General features: G+C 40.7%; 1 protein-coding gene across 3 annotated transcripts in view; it reads right to left on the bottom strand.

The window, feature by feature from the left end:
• LOC143373478 (uncharacterized) overlaps positions 1 to 25,191 on the bottom strand; it is a 140,402-nt gene that overhangs the window by 30,391 nt on the left and 84,820 nt on the right. For 2 of the 3 annotated variants that reach the window (XM_076820785.1, XM_076820784.1), the window contains exons 3-9: positions 10,535 to 10,708; positions 8,814 to 10,119; positions 7,112 to 8,051; positions 6,210 to 6,583; positions 5,287 to 5,437; positions 4,975 to 5,200; positions 4,559 to 4,724 (exon numbers count right to left, since the gene is read on the bottom strand). In XM_076820785.1, coding sequence (XP_076676900.1) covers positions 4,559 to 4,724; positions 4,975 to 5,200; positions 5,287 to 5,437; positions 6,210 to 6,583; positions 7,112 to 8,051; positions 8,814 to 10,119; positions 10,535 to 10,708 — 3,337 coding nt within the window. Of the gene's footprint in view, positions 1 to 425; positions 1,632 to 4,558; positions 4,725 to 4,974; positions 5,201 to 5,286; positions 5,438 to 6,209; positions 6,584 to 7,111; positions 8,052 to 8,813; positions 10,120 to 10,534; positions 10,709 to 25,191 lie in introns of those variants that run through there. The other variant, XM_076820786.1, reaches the window with a different exon arrangement.

Here is a 25,191-nt window from a genome sequence, read left to right on the forward strand (position 1 = left end):
AAGACTTCCAGCGCAACATATCTACAAACTAGTGGTGATAAATAATACTTCACCTCCTCTCCTGAACGCCTCCTTTCTTTCGATTCACAAAAATTAATTCCACCCTCTGTGCAATCACAATTACAGAAAATTATCATTTTTACTAACTTCCATACTCAACGTGTTCACAGACACTAGCAGAGATGGTTTAACTAGTAAAGCAAATGATATAAAAATATAAACTCGACGGAACAAGATAAAAACTCACAAGCAGCGTGGACAGAGTGCGCGCGAGCGCGTTTCCAAGGGCTGGCAGCAGTTTTCGCAAAGCCAATCTTTGCTGGTGAGGTAAACGCGATTGCTGGTGAGGAGGGTGATCAAATTGCACCCTCGGAGTCTAATTTCGTTTAAAACGGACGCGCCCACTTCCCTCGCGTTCATTCTCGCGCATTATCGTCCCTTTAACGCACCCTCTCAACTGGCGCGTGGCCGTCGCGTTAAAACGAAATCCTCTAGCACGGGCTCCGGCAAATTCTCAGCCACGGCATTTCGCTGCTCGATGACCGCCAATTTCACTTTCTTTCGTCAGCGTCGACGACACCAGACCTCTCCAACGGTAAATATTCTCTTCCCTCGCTCCTCGACTTAATGGATACTGTGCACGCGTTTTCACTTTCTTAAAACGCGTGCGCAAACTTCCTGAGTAATACTTCTGAATAGACGACGGACTCTTGAATTGTGCGGCTGACTATCGTTCGAATTACTAAAGAACCTCTCAGCACAATGAGACACTTATTTCTACGACACCTTTAAATCCAATTTTTTAAAACATTTCCTATGAATTTCAGTGCACGCAAGCAGATTATTTACACTTCGTTCCGCATCGTCTCCCAATTTATTATTGCACTGACGATTTCCTTCGTCATCGATGGATGCCGATTTTTCTACCTCATTTACTTGGTACTTTGCTGCCCTGCATCGATTACAGTGCAACAGCGTTTTGATTCCCAATAAACAGTTCAAACTACACTCGCGATTACAGTTCGCCTTGTACAATGAAAGTTTATTCCTCGGCGATCCTTTGTAGCTTCACTTCTCGTTAAAAGGAGTCTATTCGAGAACGCTCGCCTTCGCACGGTATCTAGAACTGCCGTCGATAAAATTTACACGCGATTCAGTACAGGCTTATCTTATCGAACGAGTAGAATTTCGCAGTTTTCCATCCACAGCGGCGATTAAACCCACTTCCGCCACGATTCCACGACAGTCCGGCGCTTCTTTCCTTCCTTCGCGGCTCACTCTGCAAGTGGTCTAGCACTTCATCATCCCAGCAGCTCATCCCACGACTTTCACTCGGTTCCTCCAAGTCTCTATCCCCGGATCCAGCGAGGCACCGAAATCCGCAGACCCACGAATCGTTGACGCCCCGAGTGCGAATCCAGCTAGCGTTCTTGTATCCCCGCGCGCTGCTGCATCGTAGCCGCGACAAGGTTGCGAATCATTTAATTCGCCGGGCGTGCGTTCGCTAGTGGCAGCATATTGTCCCGCGGCGCCGAGCCCCTTGCCAGCGTCTCCAGGCTCCGGTGAACCGTCCTCGTCGAAACCGACCGCGTATCGACGATGCTGGGCCGAGTCGTGGAAAGGCGGGCAAGCTGCAACAGATACGGTATCGCCTGATAACACCCCACCCGCCCGGCCGCGGCGTGTACGCGGGGACAACGAGAAGAGGGCCCCGATAAAGCGTTCTATTGCCGGCCGGGCGCAATCAAGACCGGCAATCTGCGATCGTCGACGCCGATCCCGGGACGCGTGGCCCCGTCGCCCCCGATCCGCGAGGCCTCCTCTCGCCTCTGCCCAGCTGGACACGCGACACCTTTTGCTCCCGCCAGTTTCGCGAAACCGCCCGGTAAAAGAGGCACGGCGTGTCCACGCAACACTTACGCCGGTGCCAATGACGAGTCTACTAGGTTTCACAAGGCGTTCCCATTCGACGCGGTGAAAAACTCGTCGTCGTCCAGCGGCGACTTCACTCGCAAAGGCCTATTAAAGAGCTAACGCGGCGAGCGTGCCTGAGCAAAGGCTTTTTAACATTCTTCCCAAGCTCTTTACGAGCCTGGTTTCGCTGCTTGTAACAGGCGCTTTCGAGACTTCTTTGTAGCGTTGGGGAGTCTGTTGGGGGATGGGTGTTTGGAAGATTGGTGGGATGTGTGTTGCGTGGATTGAACGCGAGGAGGTCGAGGATTATAATTTTGGGAGGGAATTGGGTTTAGAGTTTTGCCTCTGTTGGGTCCTAGGTGTACTTGTAGGTGAGGAGGGAAGTGTGATTAAATTGGTGCGGCGGTGTGTTGAGGTGTATTTGATTGAAGTCGTTTCGTGGGTATATGTGTAATTATTGTAGTTTCTAATTATTTCTGGGATTAGATGTTTAAATTGGGCAAGAGTTTTGTGTAGGCATCAATGGATCCATGGTTGTTTTTAATTTGGCGAATGTAATGATGCCAAAGATACGTCTACGCGATGACACTTTTGTGTCCAGATCAAGTGTATGCGACACTCAAACAAAACTTCCGGAAGATTGGAAACTGTCTAGAGCAGTCCGCGACACTGAGTTTGACCTATCGTCGCGGGAGCTGCAGCTAGAGCTAGACTGAAGACACTGCAACTAGCTCTAGCTAGACTGAAGACACTGCAACTAGCTCTAGCTAGACTGAAGACACTGCAACTAGGTCTAGCTAGACTGAAGACACTGCAACTAGGTCTAGCTAGACTGAAGACACTGCAACTAGCTCTAGCTAGACTGAAGACACTGCAACTAGCTCTAGCTAGACTGAAGACACTGCAACTAGCTCTAGCTAGACTGAAGACACTGCACCTAAGTCTAGCTAGACTGAACACACTGCAACTAGGTCTAGCTAGACTGAAGACACTGCAACTAGCTCTAGCTAGACACAAAAGTGTCGTCCTGTATACGTACCTTAAGAGAAGTTAGTTTAACTGACACTGAGGAGGCTCTTAACAATTTTCACCTTGATAGGTTCGTTGGCACTGAATTTTATCCTTACCTTCCCTGGAATGCTCGATAGCACCAAGATTTGAATGAAATTCAGTGAGAATTAAATGTGAAGATATGCCGATGACTGCGGGTAACTACTGATCGAGGAATGCACGCGTTTGCTACTTTTATCAAACGTATGGATGCCTGTTCTGTCACTGTACCAACAGATAAGGAACGTTTGACAGTAACTACTAAAATGACGTCGATGCCTTCACTTACTCACAGGAAGGGACGAAGTCCATTGTTTGTGTAAACACATGAAGGAATAGTACATTGCGTGACAAGGGAGAGAAGCAAGCGATTTCGACGAGCGTGAAGTTTCACGCCAGGCAAAATCGCGACTCTCCCTTGTCACGCACAATACTTTGTTTCAACACCTACATGAAATGTGTGTTTTTGATAGCCTGCTGAGCGATTCGCAAAGAAATACACATGATCGATAACGATTAGTCGGACAAATGTATCTTCATACCACAGGGTAACGCCAAACTCCTGTTTCCTTGGGAGCAAAGTAAAGAATTGGGAATACTCATGCGCGTAAAGTCTGTTTCCCTTGGGAGAAAAGTAGAAAACGCGAATACGTCTGCAATTGGTCTATTTGCTCCCGCTCAGCAGGCGTAAAAAACACCCATTTTCGTGCAGGTGTTGAAAATACATAAATGCTACTAATATAATAAATGCGAAAATGTGTTTGGATGTTTGTTACTCAATCACGTCGGAACTACGCAACGGAGCTTTCTGAAATTTTGTATACACGTAGTCTAGGACCAGCAATAACATATAGGATACTTTCTATCCTAATTTGTTTAACCAATCTGGACCAAATTTTGCGTAATTAGTCTCTAGAACCCTGCGGAAATTATAGGCTATCGTGAGATCTGGACGTCTCACACCTTGCCCCTGATTTCACCCCCTAGACACTCTGTGACAATCAAAGTTTTACCCGGGCAACGCCGGGTACTTTACTAACAGAATGGAAATTTAAAATATCAAATTGACTTTAAAAATAATTCAAACAAAAGTAAAATATTATTTTGATTCTGGCAGATGTTACGAGGATATTTTTCTGATTTACGATGGATGGATCTGCACATTTTTAAATTCTTTTACTTCCAGTATAGATTTCGTAACCAAGGAACTGTGAAAGCTTTCCATTAACAAAAATTCTTCACTCGCCTTTTATGCTGGCTATTAAATGTGTATAAAGTCAACGCAAATATTTAGGAAACTAAATGTTCTATGTAAGAACTCCAAAAACGTGAAACGACTTCTATGCAATATCGTTTCACGCAGTTTCGAAACTATAGCCATGCAGCTCCGATGGTCTGCTATTTGTCAAAATCACATTGGGCACTTTCATCGAAAAGTTTCGTCCGTAAGACGCAGAGGGCGAATTTTAGAACGCGATCTTGCTTTTATATGCAAATCGGCCAGGCTTCGTTTATTTTCGTCTGCTTGCGAAAATAAACGAAAGCTGCGGGATTTGCATTTAAAGACAGAATGACTGATCATTGAATGCCTCACCTTTCAGTTGGCCCCGTTGAATAACTGGAAGATTCCTCTCCGGATTCGACACTGTTGAAAGAAGTGCAGTTCATCTTCCTTTCTTCCCATTGAGATCGAACCTCGTCCTGCACTCTTCGTTTCAGCTCCTCGACTCTTCGTCTCTCTTCTGAAATAACTTGACTACCTGCAACATATTACGTTAATTCTTAATCAGAATGGCCGATTACACGAACATCAAACAGCTTCCCATTAATTTTAATCTCTTCGTTAAAATCTATCTCCTCTCTTTAACGCCTACGCATTTGCATATAAATGTACAAGAACGTCTACCTTAACTTACTAAAGATTAATTCTTATTATTCTATACTAAATAACACGCTTCTCTATGATACATGCACGTACACAGAAGTTTACAGAAATGCGGATGTGCATACCTTGCTTCGCTAAGTGGAGTTGCCGATTTCTCTCAATTTCCTTGAGGGATTCGATAGTCTTCCTTCCCAAGCTGCCCTGATTGTTCACAATGGGGGAGTCAGTGGTGACCCTGGAGATCCTGTCGAAGTCTTCCCTGCTCGGAGATCGTTTTTCTTCGCTGTTCTCGCACGAGTTCTGTGCCAATTTCGTCAGTTCGTCGTTTATCGCTCTAACTCGGTTTCGACCCTGTCGGATAAAGCCAGAAATTAGAATAATTAACAGTCTCAATTTACTGTATCAGCATCTATGGAATGAGTTATATGTGCACTAACTTCTTCCAACCGCTTCAAATGTGTCAGCTTCTGTCTCTCTAGGCTTCTCGCATCTTTAGTCGCTGTGCTCTTTGCTTCAGATCTTTGCGACTCCAAGTGACTCAAGCGAGCCTTCCTGGTTTCTATCTTGGTAGTCATCTCAGTCAAGTATCTGGAAAGAGTGATTTACACGCATTAAATGTCAAGTGAAAGCTATGATCGAATCAGAAGATGAGCGAGCACATGAAAACTCCGGTTCTGACAGTGATCGGTAGATGTATCAAGACTGGGTTGGAATCTCAAAAGTTCCTTCAGTTTTTAAATTTCAGAGGGACTTTATTCTACTCGATCAGATTGAGTAGGTAAATTAACTCTTCCGTATGCAATGGACTGTTAAGTTTATAGTGACGGCTCCATAACGTGTTGGGTTTGTTTTATATACATACATCAGAGTTATTAATTTGAAGTAAAAATTGCAGTGTTCATTCATTTTAAAATATAATTTACTGTAATACAATTTAATAGTAGCTACGACGAAAGATCATAATGCAATTGTTTAAAGGGCAAGGCAATTAAACAGTAGAAGAAACTCTCTTTTTAACAAAAACACAAGCAACCATAATTGCGCTCTAAAATACAACTGTTTACTACACGTTTACGTTTTTACTTCTCACTCTACCAACACATCCAAAAGAAATTAATACGTTTCGTAGAATTCCAAAACTTATCCGATACTTTAATAACTTTTAACTATTTAAAAAGTCAGAGGTAGCCCAGGATTCTCCAAAGAAACCCCACATCTATACGTAGCAACATCTACCTTAGAGCGATATTAAAGAAGAAATCTTTTATAACTTGCAAGATCTCACTCGACGCAAGATGAAACCTTCAGACATATGCGTCCCTGATTGCCGCAATACTTTTCCTACAGAAACTAGATTTACCTTTGCAATTCTTCCCTGGTCGCTAGTTTGCTCGCCTCTTCCTCGAGATGGTGGAACTCCAAATCCTCGAAGGCCTTCCTCTCAGACTCCAGGAGGTCTTGCTGGGTCGCGAGCTTCTCGCTAATATCCTGTTGCCCGGCGTCATCCATGCAATTCGCCAGTTCTTCCTCTAACCGGCCGCAAGCATGCTGAGCCCTCTGAACCCTCTGCTTAGCATCTGCCTGCAGATTCGCCTGCGTCGTATTATCCTCGGCCATTTTCCTCTCCAGCTCGTTGATCCGCATCTGCACCTTTATCTTCTCGCCCTCATCCTGGCTGAGCTTCAAGGACTCTGACTCGTACTCCGCAGACAGCAGTGCTTTTTCTAACTCCAGCTGCCAAATAAGCACACGTTCAGCTCCAATTAGAAATAGAAACTGGGCCTGACTTAGGCAATAACATTGACAACAAAAAAAAAACAATTTCTATACTCTCGATCACCTGTTCTAAGCTTTGCTTCAGAACCTCTGATCTTGTAAACAAGGAAGTAAATTGCTTCATGACGCTTTGCCGAGTTGGTGTCAATTATCAGGGTAATGCACTGTTTGTATGTGTTCGACGTACGAACGACCGGACGTGACTGAATAGGAACGTGAACGAAGGATTGGCGGCACGAAGGGAAGGGACTTATCGCGAAATGCAAAAACGCGAGCAAATACTACAAAGAAGGTAAACTTAGATAAGGGGACGGGGCTTAGGCTGTGGATTACCCCGAGCACCGACCGCGTTTACTTTTAAACTTGAAAGTGGACTCTTTTCCAGTAATTATTTCGAGGTAGGTAATTGATCATGAATAGCTCTACTCCTCTGTCTCAACGTCTTCGTATACCATATCTAAAGAGAGCTATATTTAAATCACTGACCTCCCTGCTAATCTCCTCTTCCTGAATCTCAATGTCCGCGACGCTCCTCTTCAGCGCGTCCATGTTCCCAAGGATATGCAGTTTCTCGTTCTGAAGGAACTCCACGTACTTCTTCCTGTCCTCCTCCTCGAGCTCCTTCCTCTCCTTGTCAGCCTTCGCCTCGTTCGACTTCGCGTTATCCTTCTCGGAATTAATCTTCTTCGGGATCACGCAGATCTCTTTGGACTTGGAGAGCATCGAAAGCTGCTCGATAGCCTCGAGAAGGTCGTCGTTCGATATAGCCAGCTTGTTCTCTATCATCTCGCACGAGTTTGATAGCTGGCTGTTCTTCTTTGGCATGGAATGATTTTGATTGTTGTTCTGCGCGGTGGTGATCACCACGTTCTCGTACAGGCTCACGTTCCCCGCCATGGACGCGGAATTATCGTAATTGCGCGCGTTGTTCTGCTGCCCGTTGATCCTCGCTCCATTTAATTGGATCGTCCCATACGTGGACGTCTCCATCGTTGTGTCGTTAGTTTGCGCGTAGTTGCTGTTGTTGTTGTTCAGGCTCGAGGCGTCGACCATCGTATTCTCGTAGCTGGGGCCACGAGCTTGCGAGATCGAGCTGGAAAAACTATGGTCTCCGTTGCCAAGAACGTTTGGCCACTTGGTCGATTGGTTATTGTTCGGCGCGATTGATTGCGTATGGTCCTGTACCAGCGCCATTGTTTGGCTCTCTGCTTGGCTGCTCTGGTTTCGACGATTGCCTGGCGCGCTGCCGTTTTGGAAGATTACTTTCGAATTCTGCACGCACACGTTCTCGTACGACGCTGAGTTCGATTGTTTCGCCGCGTCGAAGGAGAAATGCGGCTGCGTTTTCGATGGACTTTTCGGGCTGTCGAAAGGCGAGCTGTAGCCAAGCCTCTTGTCGCGCGGAAGCGAGCCGTTCGTTTTGATTCTGCGGAAGGAGAAGATCGTACCATAAATTTGACGCTATACGAATGAAACGTTGCGTTTACGCGTACAGAATGTGCATCTTATACTATGAAGCAGAAAGTGTTTCTTATGTTTGTGCGTTTGTCTGTCGCCTAAAAACTTTCGAACGGTAAACTCGGGGGTCACGAAATGTACCTCGGCTCATTATGCCTGGCTAATCCAGATATGTGACTACTTTCACCAAAACAACTAAAAAAAAATTTCTTTTATAAAATCAGGATCTAAATTTGGGGCGAAGCCGAGTATCTATACAGATCTACTGGCTTTACTACTCGGCTTCGCCCCAAATTTAGATCCTGATTTTATAAAAGAATTTTTTTTTAGTTTTTTAAACGAATCCTTTCTATCTCTTCATAAAGTCCCTTAAACTTTCAAAGTTTTCATGCAACCCAGAAATTCCCATCATCAGACTCAATTCTAAATCATCATTTCACTACTTTCGAATTTGCTTAAAAAATACTTGCAAACTTTGCTCATTGCTCCGAAAATAGTCTGAATAAATCAATTTTAATCGCACAAATTTCCCTCTTCATTTATTTACACACTCTGTACCATTTAAACAAATACGAAGTCATCAAAATGATGACTTAAACCCCTCCCAATTTCCCACGAACTACATCCAGAGCATTATCCATTTGCCGTGGGATGGCCTACCAGTGCGATAACGAGCGAGTAACATACTCTCGGAACGTAACAGACCGCACGAATACGAGGGACCGTTCACCTGTTAGGTTGCCTGGGCTTCTCCACGGTGCTCTGCCTCTCGTACTCGGCACACATCGCAAGGATCTCTTCAAGCCTCATCTTCTCCTGCCTCTCGACCTCCTGCTCCCTCAGCCTCTCCTCCTGTGCCAGTTTCCTCCTGATCTCCGCCTCTCTGCGCTTGTTCTCCGCGTCGATCTGCCTCTCGTGCAGCTCCTCCAGCGAGCAGCCGCTCCCCGCGCTCGGGGTCGGGCTCTTCACCCGGCCGAAAGCCCTTTTCGGCTCGTTGTACTTCGGATTACGATTGAACGCCGGGCTGGGCGGCTGTATCCGCTTGATGTTCGGATTCGAGCCGAAACCCTGCGCGCCGGCCGCATTCCTCAGACTTCCGGGCAAGTAGCCGCCGCTGCCGGGATTACTGCAGATGCTGGGATTTGAGCCGTACTTCTCCATCTGGTGGTACTCGGTGGTGGTGGTCTTGGTGACGATCAAGCTCTGGCTCATGTCGTAATCCCTGCCGTTCAGCTCGTCCAGGTCGTTGGACCTTTGGCACGTCATGCTGCGCGACATCGGGTCCCCTTGATTCACATTGTTCCTCGACACCATCACGCTCTGCGGCGTCTGGGCGTTCTCGTTGTTGTTCTCCCGATAGTACGGCTTGTAGCTCTTCAGGTACGACTCCGCGCTGGTGTACATCTGAATCTGATTGTGATGGGGGGTCGAGCAGTTCTGATACTGGAGATTAGGGGTGTTGCACCGGCTGGGCGTCCGGGTGTCCGGTCTCTGGCGATTCTCGTCGGCACAGTGGTTCGGCGAGGAGGCAGCGAAACAGTGGCCCGGCGGTGACGCGTTTAAGAAACGGCCCGGGGAGGATGGGTTGAAGGAGGGGGTGTTGGAACGGCTTCTGTCTAGGTTGGTCAGGTTCTGTAGCGGTGAGTTGTTGTTGCTGTTCTTCAGGGAGATCAGAGAGGAGGACCTCGAGTGGCCGAGGATCTGATCGGCCGGAACGTTCGTGGTGACTGCGCCTGCTGGGAAGACTTTCGGCGAGACGCAGTTGTTCCTGTTCTGCTTCGCCAGCATCTCGAATTTCGTCAGCTTCCCCAGGAAACCGATCTCGTCGTCCGAGCAGGAATTCCTCGGAGATTTGCGCGGCGCGACCGGGGGCTTCCTTTCCAGGTGATAGTTTTCCTGGTACTGATTGTCGGGCAGCGAGAAACTTATTGGCGCCATTGAGATCCGCGTGTGCGGCAGCGCCGATCGCAGCTGCTTCGCCTCGGCTGGGTGATTGAAACGCATGTAGTTCGATCTGCCGATCGACAGCATGCAACCTGCAACGATTCGACACAGCCATTGAATTAGAAGAGGAACTGTTACTTGAAATAACTTGGGACTTATTTATTTCCGTTTAATTTAAATGGCAGAAAAATTCTGTTTATCTATTTTCACAGATGAAATCTTACTTTTAATATTCATTTTATCTCTCGTGGGTATTGTTATTAAAGGAGTAATGGTACCATAGAAGAATGAGGTTTTTTCTAATGTTTTTTAAAAATGAAATAAGTGGTATAGGATCGTTGAATGTTTTTCAGTAGAATTCGTCGATTCTTCGATGATTCAGAGGAGTGTTTAAAAATTGTCAAGGTGTCAGAAGTGTCAGGCTCAATTTCGCTGGCAAGCATTAACCGACCAGCGCCTTTTTGAGGGGCTCAGACTTGGTCATTCGTATTGGAGCCAAGGTCTTACCTTGAGTGAGTTTCACTGGCGAATTTATTGGTACACCATCGACTGCCGTGCTTCCTTTTATGGGGTGGAGAGTGACCACGCCGTTATTGTTTTCAATCGCGCAATGAATGGACTCGACGCCGGTACCAACGACAGGAATATCCGCATCTCGGCTCGATCCAAGGGTCAGCTTACCTAGAAAAAGAGAATATTTTAAATTTTGCAGGCAAATCTTTCTTCGCGCCAGTAATTTTAACTATTACTCTAGCCAGTGCCAATTTGATAACGGAGGCAGGAACTCGGAAGTCCAGCATCTGTGCTCCTATATTCATTCACTTTTCAAAATCTCGCAATCAGTGGAACAGGCTACCAAAAGTTTACCAAACAGTTTACAAGTATCTTCTATTGAGTTGTTATAGCTTTATTTAATATATGAATGGTAGCTGCAGTCTTTCTGAAATAGTACCTACAGTGTGTGGCCAATTGAGAAATACAATTACTCGATATTTGGTGACTTCGTCTTTAGCTTTTACGACGGCTTGGATTCGGCGTGGTATGCTTTCAATTAGTGTTCCTTCTCGAGAAATTTTATAATTGCTTATTTCGTATTTCTCGAGAAATACTATAATTTCTCGAGAAACTTAAGCATAGGAAATATATTATAAATCTAATTTATTTTCGTAAATGAATGTATTACTAGTTAATCGCGAACGTGTATATATAACCACATCTACAATTTATAATACATCTTATTAATAACATTAGAACCTATATGAATTCCAATAGAAAATCACAGTACAGAAGATTCGATATTATTAACTGCTGGAGGTGCTCTTAAATTCTTATTTAAAAATTTAGAAAAAAAGTGTATTGAATTGAGTACCTAATGAGTTTCTTGTGGTTATTAAATAAATATAGAAAAGAGGAGATAAGACTATTGTTTCGCGTATAAAATTTTCGCGTGATCCAGAATTTCTTCCAAAAGGGTCAAAAGACGCATTTTTTCATTTAACAGCCAATTATATTTTTGGAATAATGTTGATAATATTTATCAAAAACACAAGAAAACTTTAACTAAATGATTATTCCTGATTTCTCCATATTTTTTGTTTCTCGAGAAATCAGAATTATAATATATAATATATATATAACCAAAAAGTAATGTTTCGCTTTGTACAAATTTTGTATTAAATAAATAAATTTATATTCAGTAATAATCATTTAGTTAAAGTTTTCTTATGTTTCTGATAAATATTATCAACATTATTCCAAAAATATAATTTTTCCAATATTTTTTTCAATTTCTCGAGAATACTCGAGACTTCTCAAGAACTATGATCTCATTTCTGATTTCTCGAGAAACAAAAAATATCGAGAAATCAGGAACACTACTTTCAATGCATTCTGTGGCTACTTCCTGCAGTTTTTTGAGTACTCTGCCATACTCTAATGATATTCTCTATTATTCCTGTCTTATTTGTAATAATTGTATTTATTTTTGTAAGATCTATATGTTGAAAAATTACTCACAATATTACCAGCTGTTGTAGTTAATCAATAAATGAAAAAACAATTACATTCATGCATTGCTACTTTAATTACAGCCACGACTTTCACAGATTTTGACGAAATTTTTTGAGTATAATAATTTGACCACCCCCTGCACTTTATTATTCTGAAAAGAAGTATTTGTAGCCGTCCAATAGAAATTCCCCAATTTCTCATTTTTTAAGAGCTATAATCATGACACTACTTTGAATATTAAAAGTTTTCACCGAGCCTGAGGCATTCGAACTAAGGAGTGTCAAATAAGCCAGAACTCTTGCATACTGGAGCTTGAATTCGAGCAATTTCCCGAGAATATGGGTGCAGGAGATCTGATATTCAGAGGACGTAATTTCCAGCGCAATTGTGGCCCCGAAAGCTTCTACGAGACAGTTTAATCGATGCAATCTCGAATGGCATTTAACATGGATTATGGGAGTAACCCTCAATTCCGCTTACACGTCTTCGGGTTTCCGCGATCCCATCGATAAACGGAATTCGTGGTTATTACCGAACGGTCGCACCTAACTTCTGAACGTACACGTTGCGAAGTTATCGAGCTTTGTTTTTGCAAGAACCCATGCGTTATGAGCGCGGTTTGATGCACCGAAAGGAAGCAACTCCAAGAAGCTTAATGGAGCATTTACTTGATTAGTCAATTAGTTGGTGCACAAGGATGTTACGAATCAGCTACTTCATTTTTATTAGTAGAAACATAGTACTGTAGTTAACGAATGAAATTAATGAGCGGCTGCTAAAAATAAACTCTGTGGAACTCGGTATCGCTTATACTCCTTTTCACTAAATGTTAATCAAACAATAACAGAAGTACCTACTTTCGTAATATTAAGAATCAACGATGAAAACTAGAATTTAAATAGCACCGTGCATATTTCTCTCAGCGCGACATACTTAGCTTGCAAGCTTAAACAAAACAGAGGAAGAAATGATACGATTATGATAATTATATAAATGATAAGATTATGCTAATTACTTAAAAAGTTTCTTAAATGCGAATGACCTGCCTCCGAACTTCCTCGCCAGATGTCTAATAATAAATTTCTCCCATAACGTTTGGTTTGTTGCGTAAGCAGGCACGCAGAGCCAACTTGTTTGCTTATAATTCAAACAAATTACACGTGCGATCAAAGTCTTGGGAAGTTAAGAAACTTGTTACCTTCGCTGCTTCTGGCACCGATAGCTCTCCGTTCCGCCTTCGTTCGAGGGGTTTCGGTGGTTTTCGGAGGCAAACTAGTCGCGACATGGAGTCGGACGAAAAAACAGATCCACCCCTCTTTCAATCTCCCTCGAAAAGCCTCAGGAATCGATCATTAGCGCGAAACAGCGCGAGATCTAGGCGTACCCCGACCCGCGCGAGGCGAGTAAATCGCGGTGCATTCTACAAAGGACTGCAGTTATATTTAGTTTTGGCGCGGTCGTGCACTCTCGCACATTTTCGGTCTTTTTGGAAAAGCTTCCGCCACGCAGCGTTCGAAATATACTCGTGAGTGGCAAGGGGTGAGTCTCCTCGCCTACTTAGCGCTCTGCAGGATACGGTGCCTGTGCTGTTGCAACTCCTTTTTTTGATCCTGCTTTGAAATGATGGATGCAATTTCATTTACACCAAATTTGATGAAAGCAATATCTAATAACGTGAATTGAACTTCCGCTATTTACACTTTTGATAACAGAGAGCCATTTTTTGCATTAGATGTTAGAGATTTTTATGAGATTGAAATATGAGGGGTAGTTGATGTGAAATTAGGGGGGGTTTAAGTCATCACTTTGCTGGTTTTAAATTTGTGTAAAAAATAAAGGCTATCAAAGATTTATCATCAAAACTCTCTTAGCTTTCGTAATTTTTGTTTCTGAGAACAGAGGGCCATTTTTTGCATTCGATATTAGGGATTTTGATGAGATTGAAATATGAGGTGGTTGTAAAAATAGGGGGGGGGGGGTTAAGTTATTACTTTGCTGGTTTTAAATTTGTGTAAAAAATAAAGGCCATCAAAGATTTATCATCAAAACTCTCTTAGCTTTCGCAATTTCTGTTTTTGATAACAGAGGGCCATTTTTTGCATTCGATATTAGGGATTTTTATGATTGAAATATGAGGGTGGTTGATGTAAAATTAGGGAGGGTTTAAGTTATTACTTTGCTGGTTTTAAATTTGTGTAAAAAATAAATGCCATCAAAGATGTATCATCAAAACTCTCTTAGTTTTCGCAATTTCTGTTTTTGATAACAAAGGGCCATTTTTAAAATATGAGGTGGTTGATGTGAAATTAGGGGGGGTTTAAGTCATCACTATGCTGATTTTAAATTTGTGTAAAAAATAAAGGCCATCAAAGATTTATCATCAAAACTCTCTTAGCTTTCGCAATTTCTGTTTCTGATAACAGAGGGCCATTTTTTGCATTCGATATTAGGGATTTTTATGAGATTGAAATATGAGGGTGGTTGATGTAAAATTAGGGAGGGTTTAAGTTATTACTTTGCTGGTTTTAAATTTGTGTAAAAAATAAATGCCATCAAAGATGTATCATCAAAACTCTCTTAGTTTTCGCAATTTCTGTTTTTGATAACAAAGGGCCATTTTTAAAATATGAGGTGGTTAATGTGAAATTAGGGGGGGTTTAAGTTATCACTTTGCTGGTTTTAAATTTGTGTAAAATATAAAGGCCATAAAAGATTTGTCATCAAAACTCTGTTAGCTTTCGCAATTTCTGTTTCTGATAACAGAGGGCCATTTTTTGCATTCATTATTAGGGATTTTTATGAGATTGAAATATGAGGTGGTTGATGTGAAATTAGGGGGGGTTTAAGTCATCACTTGACTGATTTTAAATTTGTGTAAAAAATAAAGGCCATCAAAGATTTATCATCAAAACTCTTAGCTTTCGCAATTTCTGTTTCTGATAACAGAGGGCCATTTTTAAAATATGAGGTGGTTGATGTGAATTCAGGGGGGGTTTAAGTCATCACTTTGCTGGTTTTAAATTTGTGTAAAAAATAAAGGCCATCAAAGATTTATCATCAAAACTCTCTTAGCTTTCGCAATTTCTGTTTCTGATAACAGAGGGCCATTTTTAAAATATGAGGTGGTTGATGTGAAATTAGGGGGGGGTTAAGTCATCACTTTGCTGGTTTTGAATTTGTATAAAAAATAAGGACCATAAATGTTTATCTTCAAAACTGTCTATGCTTCTTATATATGTGTTTATCTATTTCTGCGATTTGTACCGTGGATGCTGCGATACGAAGTGTTTCGTTTCGTAATATTTACTTTACTACTTGCCAGCCTGAAAGCCTCAGTGTGCAGAAGCATTGCTAACCCGAACATCTCCCTGCATTCCGCCGCCGCCACTAAATTAACGAAATTGATGGTGTTACGTAACATTAGATAAATCCAAGCAATCCCTAGAACCGATTCCCAGCGAGAAGCTATGCAATTACACCGTGACCGACCGATTACATCGCTATAGTGGCCAGATACGAACTGTAATTTTATCGAAGCCAAGGGAATGTAGCTCTGCAAAATCTGGATACGGAGTAATCGACTGGAGTAAATAACGACCGAACGATGGGACTCGTGAATAGCACGACTATCGATACCATTCTCTAGCAAAAACAGTAGCCGAAAGCTTTATAGTTTCATTTTTTAAGAGAATGAAATGGAGCACGAAAACGACTCGCACGCTGCACTGAAACTAAACAAGGATCCACGTCATAGATTTTAAATAAAAATTTACAGATACTTCATGCCACGTACAGCGATAAATTAAATATATAGGATACACTGTCCAAAATATTGCAAGTAAATCAAGTCCAAAATTTTCAAATTCCTGTATATTGGTCTGTATATAACAGTTGGGCCAGATTTAAATAACTAATGTTAGGAATAAATAAAAATCGGTGAAAACAAAGGTAGTTGAACTCCCATTAGAATTTAATTGCAGTTAATTAAAGCTTTGAATTAAATTTCCCTCTTCGCCATTCACACGTTATTATTCACGGCATGGACTAACTACGTAAGCTTCAATCAAATCTCTTCTTGAGAGATATATTAAACCATTCAGACATTGGAGGGTTCAAAAACGATTCTCATGTAAAGGAGATGAAGTTCGTGGAAGGGATAGGAAAAATATGACGTCACATATGTCTGGGCGAGACTGTGTGAGAGGAGCTAAGGTAAACGAGCGAGTCATTAACGTAATCGTTCAGTGAGTCAAACTTCCCGAGGTTATCCTGCCTCGTTAGAATTTTGTCCTGGTCGGAGAAAGTTCCTTATGGTTTCGCCCGACGCGATCATAAATTCCAAGGGACCTAGCTCTATTCCGGCAGGGAAACAGGTGCTGAATGCGCCGTGTCCAGTGAGGACTTGGCACGTCCAATTCGGCAAGTGATTTCGATCAGTCGACTGGTCGCATTTGCGCTTGTCTCGCTATATCACGATTCCTCCACATTCCGTTACTCTGATACTATCTCCTCAAGGCGTTATGTTTGTAAATTTTTCTTTAAGAAACGGAAGCATATATTTTTACAAAACTTTTTGCGCTTAAAAGAGCAACATTTAAGGAACATTTGGTAATTTTTTCGTACAAGCGGAAGCATATATTCTTACAAAACTCTTTGCGTTTAAAACAGCAACATTTAAAGAACATTTGGTAATTTTTGCCACGAAATTCTTTAAATGTTGCTCTTTTAAACACAGAGTTTTGTAACAATATATGCGTCCGCTTCTACGAAAAAATTACCAAATGTTCTTTAAACGTTGCTCTTTTAAGCGCAAAAAGTTTTATAAGAATATATGATTCAGTTTCTTAAAAAAAATGCACCAATATTCGCCTCTTTTCGGCCGCCTGGCTAGGTATAATCCCTTAAACTACTGTATCTCCGTTTCCCCTCTCACTTGGAGCTATGCTTCTGGATGTCGATATACTTGCAATTATGTAGAATCAATGTAAACGTTTGGCGGTGTATAATGGACAACATTTGGGGACTTATTACGAAACAGCTTAGATTGGATACTTTGGTAAATGGGAGAAGAGTGAATGACAGATTATAATAGGGATGTGCGAGTACCCGGAATTTGCCAGCTATGCCGAACCCGGTTGGTTCGCTTGAGTCGAATCGCGCGTTTGAATTTTTCAAGCTGCTTGAAATCGACGAACTGTTTGAAAAAAAATGCGAGCTACTTGAAAAATTCGAATGGCTAGAACATTCGAACCCTCGCGAGACTTTGAATTACATGGAAATAAAGTTTCAGCTCGAAAGTCTTCGAATTATTCGAATATATTCGAACAGATCCTCAACTTTTCATTTACTCGTAAATATTTGAATTACTCGAGTTACTCATAAATATTCGAATTACTTGAGTTACTTGAATATTTATGCATTTACTATTAAATACTAGTCTAACTGTACGGAAAAAATATATAAGACGCCGGTAACTCGAAGTGACTCTTGTCTCATCAAACCAAAATTATTCAATTTAAAAAATTCGGAATACCTGTCCTAAGGTATGCCTATTCTAACATCTATTACTAACAAAGAGAGATCTCGAATCTGGAAATTAAAAAAATTCTGAGACTTTGTGAATATGTAAGGGATTTCCGCCTGATTACAACGCAATTTTTGTTTGTTGCCAAAATTCACTATAAGGAAGTGAAATTGACCCCTTAAATTCCGGCTATTTTCCGATTTTCTGTCATAACTCGCGAACTGTAAGAACTGTAAGTTACCAAATGATAGTCCTAATTAAAAGAAGTAACTTTTGTCTTGAACCTTTTTTCCATCCCTTACAGATTGCGAGTTACAAAATAAAATTGGAAAATAGCCGAATTTTCAGGGATTAATTTCACCCCCTCAGAGTTAATCAGGAAGAAATCCCCTACATATTCGCAAAGTTTCAGATTTTTTTGAATTTTCGGGTTCGGGATCTTCCCTTGTAGGCCTTCTAATTTCACAAGTATCCATGTTCGTGATACAAGAAACCAAACTTTTTTCCCATCTATTGGTATATCAAAATTACCTGCATTATTCACTGAACCATCTACCGCGAGGAAGAAGACTCGTCAATAGCTTCTTAACTCTTGATCCACTCAATACACGAACCAACAGCATGTGTGTAGACTCGACGTGCAAGGCTGTTTCGAAGCACTCCACAGTCTTCTACCGACACAATACCTCGGTCATCGGTGGCTGAAGTTAGTCAAGCTAGTTAAACGTTCTAAAAGCTGGCCAAACAATGACGACGGACGAGTTACGGGCTGAAAACGTGAAACAGGAAGATTACTTCCTGGCGGTCGGTTCGTTCTACGGTCGAGGTCGCGTGTAACGCAGGTAGATCGGTCTTTGTTGCTACCTATCCGGTGGATCAAGTGAATGCAACTGTAACTCGCACCAATCGGGAGGATGCTTTCGTTTCTGGAGCGGAGAAAATTCCATACCCACGGTGGTTAATTAAATCTTCAATGCGCATGCCTTCGACAAGTAATCTCTTATAAACCCCAACTCGCATACTATTAAGGAGGAATCCTATTTTATTGGCTAAAAATAAAGCAAAATTTGGGAATTAGTTTGAAGAATCTTTTACGCATCTCTGAAGAAGTTGCAGTTTTTTTTTAAAATTAATTTTTAATAATAAATATAGGAGTTAATCTTCCTATGTTTTTAGCCCTGAAAATAGGATTCCCCCTTAACGCTACGTGCCGCGTTACCCATATGGGCGTGATGACCATATTTACACGATTAGGAGTAATATTAACAAGAATTCTTCCACCTGAAGTAAAATTGAAATCACTTAGCATCGTGTCATGAAACAATCAGCCGCCAGTGAGCTTTGATTCCTCCTACGATTCCTTTTTCAAGACGAAGAAAACGCAAGATCCAAAAATTTCAAGAGCTGAACAATTGAAGGGTCGGATGCAATAAGGAGATTAGCGCTCGAAAATGCAAAAAATTATTGTCCAAACGCTAAGAAATATTGGAAAATTAAATGTTGTTAGACTGAATTGTAAAAAATATAGTGTTGTACAGCTCGTCACGACACACATTTTTTCTATGTGCAGTTTGTTTATCCAATCATTACTATTCGAGCTAAAAATTATAAACGAAAAAAATTTCATCGTCCAAAATCATTATTTCTTTAAACATAAATTGCGATAACTTGAGTAAATATTAAGGGATCGTTGTGAGACTTAAAACATAACTTCAGACAACTCTAGCGAAGCCGTAAAATGTATGCACAAAATTCTTATGTTAAAAGATATAATAATATTTAATTAAAAATAAATACTGGACATATCCCATGCTTCTCAACGTTCGCCGTTAAAGAGTATCGAGGCAATTTTGAGGTACATATAACTCGCAGCGACAAAGTTTTTGCTTAATATACAAGGAAGATTTTCACCAATTTTCACACTGATTAATAAATAATTGTAGAAGATATGACTATTTAGCAGTTTTAGCACTCGCGTTGACAGTTGGCGCCGTGCGAGAATTATATATATCGTCATATCTTCTACAATTATTTATTAATCAGTGTGAAAATTGGTGAAAGTCTTCCTTGTATATTAAGCAAAAACTTTGTCGCTGCAAGTAATATGTACCTCAAAATTGCCTCGATACTTTTTAACGGCGAACGTTGAAAAACATGGGTTATGTCCAGTATTACTTTTTAATTAAATATTATTACACTTGTTAACATAATGGCATACATTTTACTGCTTCGCTAGAGTTTTCTGAAGTTATGTTTTAAGTTTCATAACGATCCGTTAATATTTACTCAAGTTATCGCAATATATACTTACAGAAATAATGATTTTGGAGGATGAAAATTTTTGGTTTATAATTTTTTGCTCGAATAATAATAATTGGACAAACAAACTGTAAAGAGAAAAAATGTGTGCCGTGACGCGCTTTACAACACTGTATTTTTTAAAATCAGTTCAACATTTAATTTTCCAATCTTTCTTAGCGTTTGGACAATAATTTTTCCCATTTTCGAGCAGTGGTCCCCTTATTGCATCCGATCCTTCAATTGAACACCCCCTATTACCTCGCACAGTAACAATTTACCCTGCACATTCTTCGTCGTCAGGTCTCGCGTTTACCGAGCAGAAGCAGCCCCGAAAGGAGCCCGCACATACACCGTTCTCGCCTAGCGAGTCCGAGAGCGTGCTGCTTCCAGGCAAATAGCGAGTCGCCGCGGTAAAAGAGAATAATGGAACGGCCGAGAAAAACGATACGTCGCCTGAAAATACACGAGCACTTTGAGGATTGACTCACGCAATAATTTATATTGCGCGCTCGCGCGGCCCTACCCCCTCCCCCCTGGTTCCCTGTCTTTCCGTCGCCGCTGTATGCGCTGACTATATTTAAGTGCACCGCGCCACGCTTATGAGACAGAACGTTCCTCGTGGGTTACTGTCCTCTCCTCCGCGACTCCCGTTCGGCGAAGTAAACGCCTTTACGCCATTTATATACCCCGCACAGAGGCGTCATATGCACTGCCTATGCACGTGCACTTCCCCTGCACACGAATGTGCACGCGAGCCGACTGGGCCCGCCAGCGCTGACTTACGAGCTTAAGAGCCCCTCTTATTATGGAAACGGCCGGAAAAATGGGCTCGTATTGTTGCGAGATTACGGCGATTAATTGGATGCTAATTGCGCGATAGGTTTAATTAAGCGAGCAGCGATGCAGAGTGCAGAGTGCATCTGGGGGGATGTTGTGAGCTTTGAGTCGGTGTGGTGGTGTTCTGGAAATATGGAGAAGGTAATTTTTGGGGTTGTTATTTTTAGGTTTGGGGTTGTTGAAGAGGATTAGGATATTAAGGGGGTACAGGGCTATTGAAATCTCGAAAAATCGATTTTCTTTTATTATTAATTCTGAAAGTGTCAGCCTTTGTGAACATCCCTACTAATATTTAAAAGTGAAACGTTGTCTGTTTGTTTGCCCTTCTTTCACCCCCAAACGGCTGAACGGATTTCAATGAAATTTGGAATATACGTTATATACGTCCTAGATTACATTATAGGCTATCTATTTTTTTAGGCGCTTTTATTTTGGAAACATCATAAATAATTCCCGGGTGAGATCGGGCAACGGGCTAGCTAGTTTACAATAAAGTTTCGTGGCGAAATTCGAACAATTACGGAAATTATAGCGCTGAATGTAACTGAGTGCACCGCCGAGTAACGGCCTCGCGGTGCGGTATTGGCGTAGGGGACTTAACTTTGAAGCGGTTTATGTCGAAAGTACATTTTTAAACACCGTACATTACGGTGCGCATCATAACTTTTGGACGAATGAATATTTTCACTTGAAATTTTAACTGGAGGTGTAGAATTCCTTTCTCCGAAACATGGAATTTCCGCATCAACATTGGATGTTTGTAAAATTTTTTTATAAACGTTTAAAGACGTTTAAAGACGATTTTCTTCCGTTAAAGTGTGGGGAAAACACTGATTCGTGTGTAGCTTGAACAATTTTTGTTTAAATTCGCCAGTCAAATTCCATGTTTTAGATTTTGGTGCAGAAATTGCTTACCTCAAAGCGTTTTGCTTCCAGACGATTCAGCGCTTAATAATGTCAACAAGTTTGAACATTCCGACAATTTTTTTTTTGGTAATTACTCGGAAACGCGTTCACAATAAAGTATGAAAATTACGGGTAAAATGATTACTTGGTACGTAAGCAGTCCGACACAAACGAAACCATCGATTTTACGCGTCCAATAGTCCTGTACCCCCTTAAGGGGGTATACCCGTTTGAACCCTCGGAAAATGTTTACATTTTGTGGATTTTTTTACAAGTCAACGGTTTGATGCAGATTTCCCGTTTTTTTAACTGTTTACATAGTATTATGAACTACTTATAAAAAAAGTTTCAGTTAAAAAACTATTGTTTTTCGGAAGTTACGGATACATGTCCGAAAGTCTCTCGATTTTAGACGGCTAAACGGTGGCCCTAAAAACTCGCGCTACGTTCAACCAATTTACTTCAAATTTTGCATGCAGAATCATAATAAGATTCCACATCGTCCAACGAAGGCGATTTTGAAAATTTTGAAAAATAAAGAAATGGTGAGAGATCAAAGGTAAAGTTAAATTTTTCTAAGAGAAAAATCCACCTTTTTCCTTTATAAATAATAAACGGGGAATCGAAATAAAAAAAGCCTTCGTTGGACGATGCGGAATCTTATTATGATTCTGCATGCAAAATTTGAAGTGAATTGGTTGAACGTAGCGCGAGTTTTTAGGGCCACCGTTTAGCCGTCTAAAATCGAGAGACTTTCGGACATGTATCCGTAACTTCCGAAAAACAATAGTTTTTTAACTGAAACTTTTTTTATAAGTAGTTCATAATACTATGTAAACATAGTTAAAAAATGGGAAATCTGCATCAAACCGTTGACTTGTAAAAAAATCCACAAAATGTATACATTTTCCGAGGGTTCAAACGGGTATACCCCCTTAATTCGTGGAGATGGCTTTGGCCATGTTTTTGTCTGTGTGACCAAGGGGCACTCTTTTTTTAAATATTTATTATATTGTATTTTGGGGGTTATTTCTGAAGCTTGAGAAGATTTGTCAAAGCTGAAATAGCGCGATATGTAAAGTATGCGATGTAATGTTAAAAGGGGAAGGTAATGTATTCTGTATACGAAATGATTGTGAATTTTTTATCAACATTGCAATTGAGGGGTCCAGTGGAAAACAGGCACGTGCCACTTATGCATAAATTTGACTTTCTTCGTATCATTAATTCGTTCCTGCAATGTAGCGTAATTTTACCAGGTCATAATGTACCTTAATGCACCTTTAATAAAAGTAAAGTAAATATACCCCCCAACAATAAACTCATATGAACAACCGATGAATAGGCTACTAAGACCTTCAAATCAACCTGACGCAAACAAACACATCTAATAAAAACACCACCAAGCAAGTACGCTTCACCGAGCAGAATCATATTAAATTTTCTTCACACTGACAAGGAGAGTATTTTAGGTGTCCGCCTCTGATCATTTTGATTTTTGGATATGTTATAGAGGACCGAAAAATAAGAAATACGTGTTTCTTTATTTTCCCCCGTTTTCATATTTGGGGGGTGAAAACTGCGTTCAATGTTAGGGTTGAAAAATCAGTTTTGTGGATTTTTGAAAATCTGGTGAGTCAGTCATATTTCGCATTCAAAGACACAAAATTCGTCCATTGACACTATTCCCCTATCTCTAATAGTTCTCGAGATATTCCACAAAAATGATTTTTCAACCCTAACTTTCAACGCAGTTTTCACCCCTTAAATATGAAAACGGGGAAAAATAAAAAAACACGTATTTCTTATTTTTCGGTCTTCTATAACATATCCAAAAATCAAAATGATCGGAGGCGAACACCTAAAATACTTTCCTTGTGAGAAGAAAGAAATTCGTAGTGAAAAAAGAGTCCATGCCACTCGGCTCCTTGGGAACATGTGAGCTAATAAAATTAATTTTTCAGCTAAAATTTGCTAACAATTGTCATTTACCATCTAATTCAAGTACCGCTTAAAATAATTACAATTTCTTGCCTTCCTCTGAAAGCGTAAAACGGTGGCATGTGCTTATCGTCCGCTGGGCCTCTCAATTGTAAAATAACGGGTGCCTTTGTACAGTAACAGTGAGATGGGAGAAAATGTTACAAGTAATGATTATTGAAAGTGAAAGGGATTGAAGCGTGTGCGGTTTAGTTTCGTGGTTCTCGGGAGGGGAATGATGTTTCCGGAAATACAAAATAAAATTCCCTCGTTTCTGTACATGTGCTCCTTCCTAAGAAGCGACTTCACACGAAGTTTATTTCTGACGCGAGACACGCCGGCTGATTTTCAGAAAGAGACCACAGATGATGTGTAGCCTGAGCGATCTACCTCCGAGCAATTTGCAGTGAATTCCGAGTAAACGACCTAAGTTTAATTACGAATTCTAGTACTTAAATCTTCTAGCTCTGTTATCGTAATAAAACATGATTAGTGCCACAATTTCATCAACACTATTATAAATCCCCGATGCAAACCTCTATTCTATCTATATTCAGATTATCTGCTGAGTTAAAAATGCTTTTTTAAAGTAACAAAAAGAAGAATTGAAAATATATTACAACTTCCCAAGGTATTACTATTATTATTTATTTCACGGGTAACGGCCCGTTAGTTTTCAATGAACAATTCATAAAGTTAACAATGTGAAACACTGTGAAAGAAAAAAAAGAGAAGAAAAGCCAGTACATAAATAAACAAAAAATAATACAAGAAAATAATAGAACTAATGAACTAATGAAATTAAAATTAGAATTAGAATTGGACGTGTACAGAGATGTGACTGCGAGTCAAAGCCCTATTCAAACTATTACGAACATTGAAATTCTAAATTATTCTTTCCAATAAACATTCCCCATTCGAACATATGTAGGGTAGACCTGGAGCGGTAGTAACACTCTGACTTCGGAATACGATTACGCGAAAACTATTACAGTTACAAGAACAGTTTTTTTCACGAAAATATTACTTACTTATCTGACATCATTGAGTCACAACAGTTTCGCTATATGTCAATAAATATTTAACTTATAAATAAAAAATGTGAAGCGTGTAAAGTGTTACAACCATCCCTGACCCCGGGTCAGTTGTAACACTGCTTGGAGTCGATTGTAGCGCAAATTTAACTTTACGAAATTAAAATATTTATTGATTTAAATTATAATAATAAATGGAAGAAGTAAAATCTGTAACCAATTATGTGGTATCGCAATTGTGGCAGAAATAAAAAATCATTTTGGCTGGTGTATTCTTCATCTGCTCGATCCTTAAATTCAGTATATTGTAACCTTTTTTCATTTGGTTTGTTTGTGCTATATGCTATAGGATTCCATGTAAACAAGACAATATTATTCGCCTTCTTTGTCACTATTCGGTTCTGTTGCGGTACAACCGACCCCGACTGCTGATGTTGCAATCGCCCCCGACCAGGTTTTTGAACTTAAATTATAAATTTTGACTAACGAGACGCTTAATAGTGCTAAATAACGATCAGTAGGAGAAAGCTGGGATAGTTGATCAGAGTTTTGCTTTTTTATTGAAATAATAA

This window comes from Andrena cerasifolii, chromosome 9 (genome assembly GCF_050908995.1).
Source record: "Andrena cerasifolii isolate SP2316 chromosome 9, iyAndCera1_principal, whole genome shotgun sequence".
NCBI classification, from domain to species: Eukaryota; Metazoa; Arthropoda; class Insecta; order Hymenoptera; family Andrenidae; genus Andrena; species Andrena cerasifolii.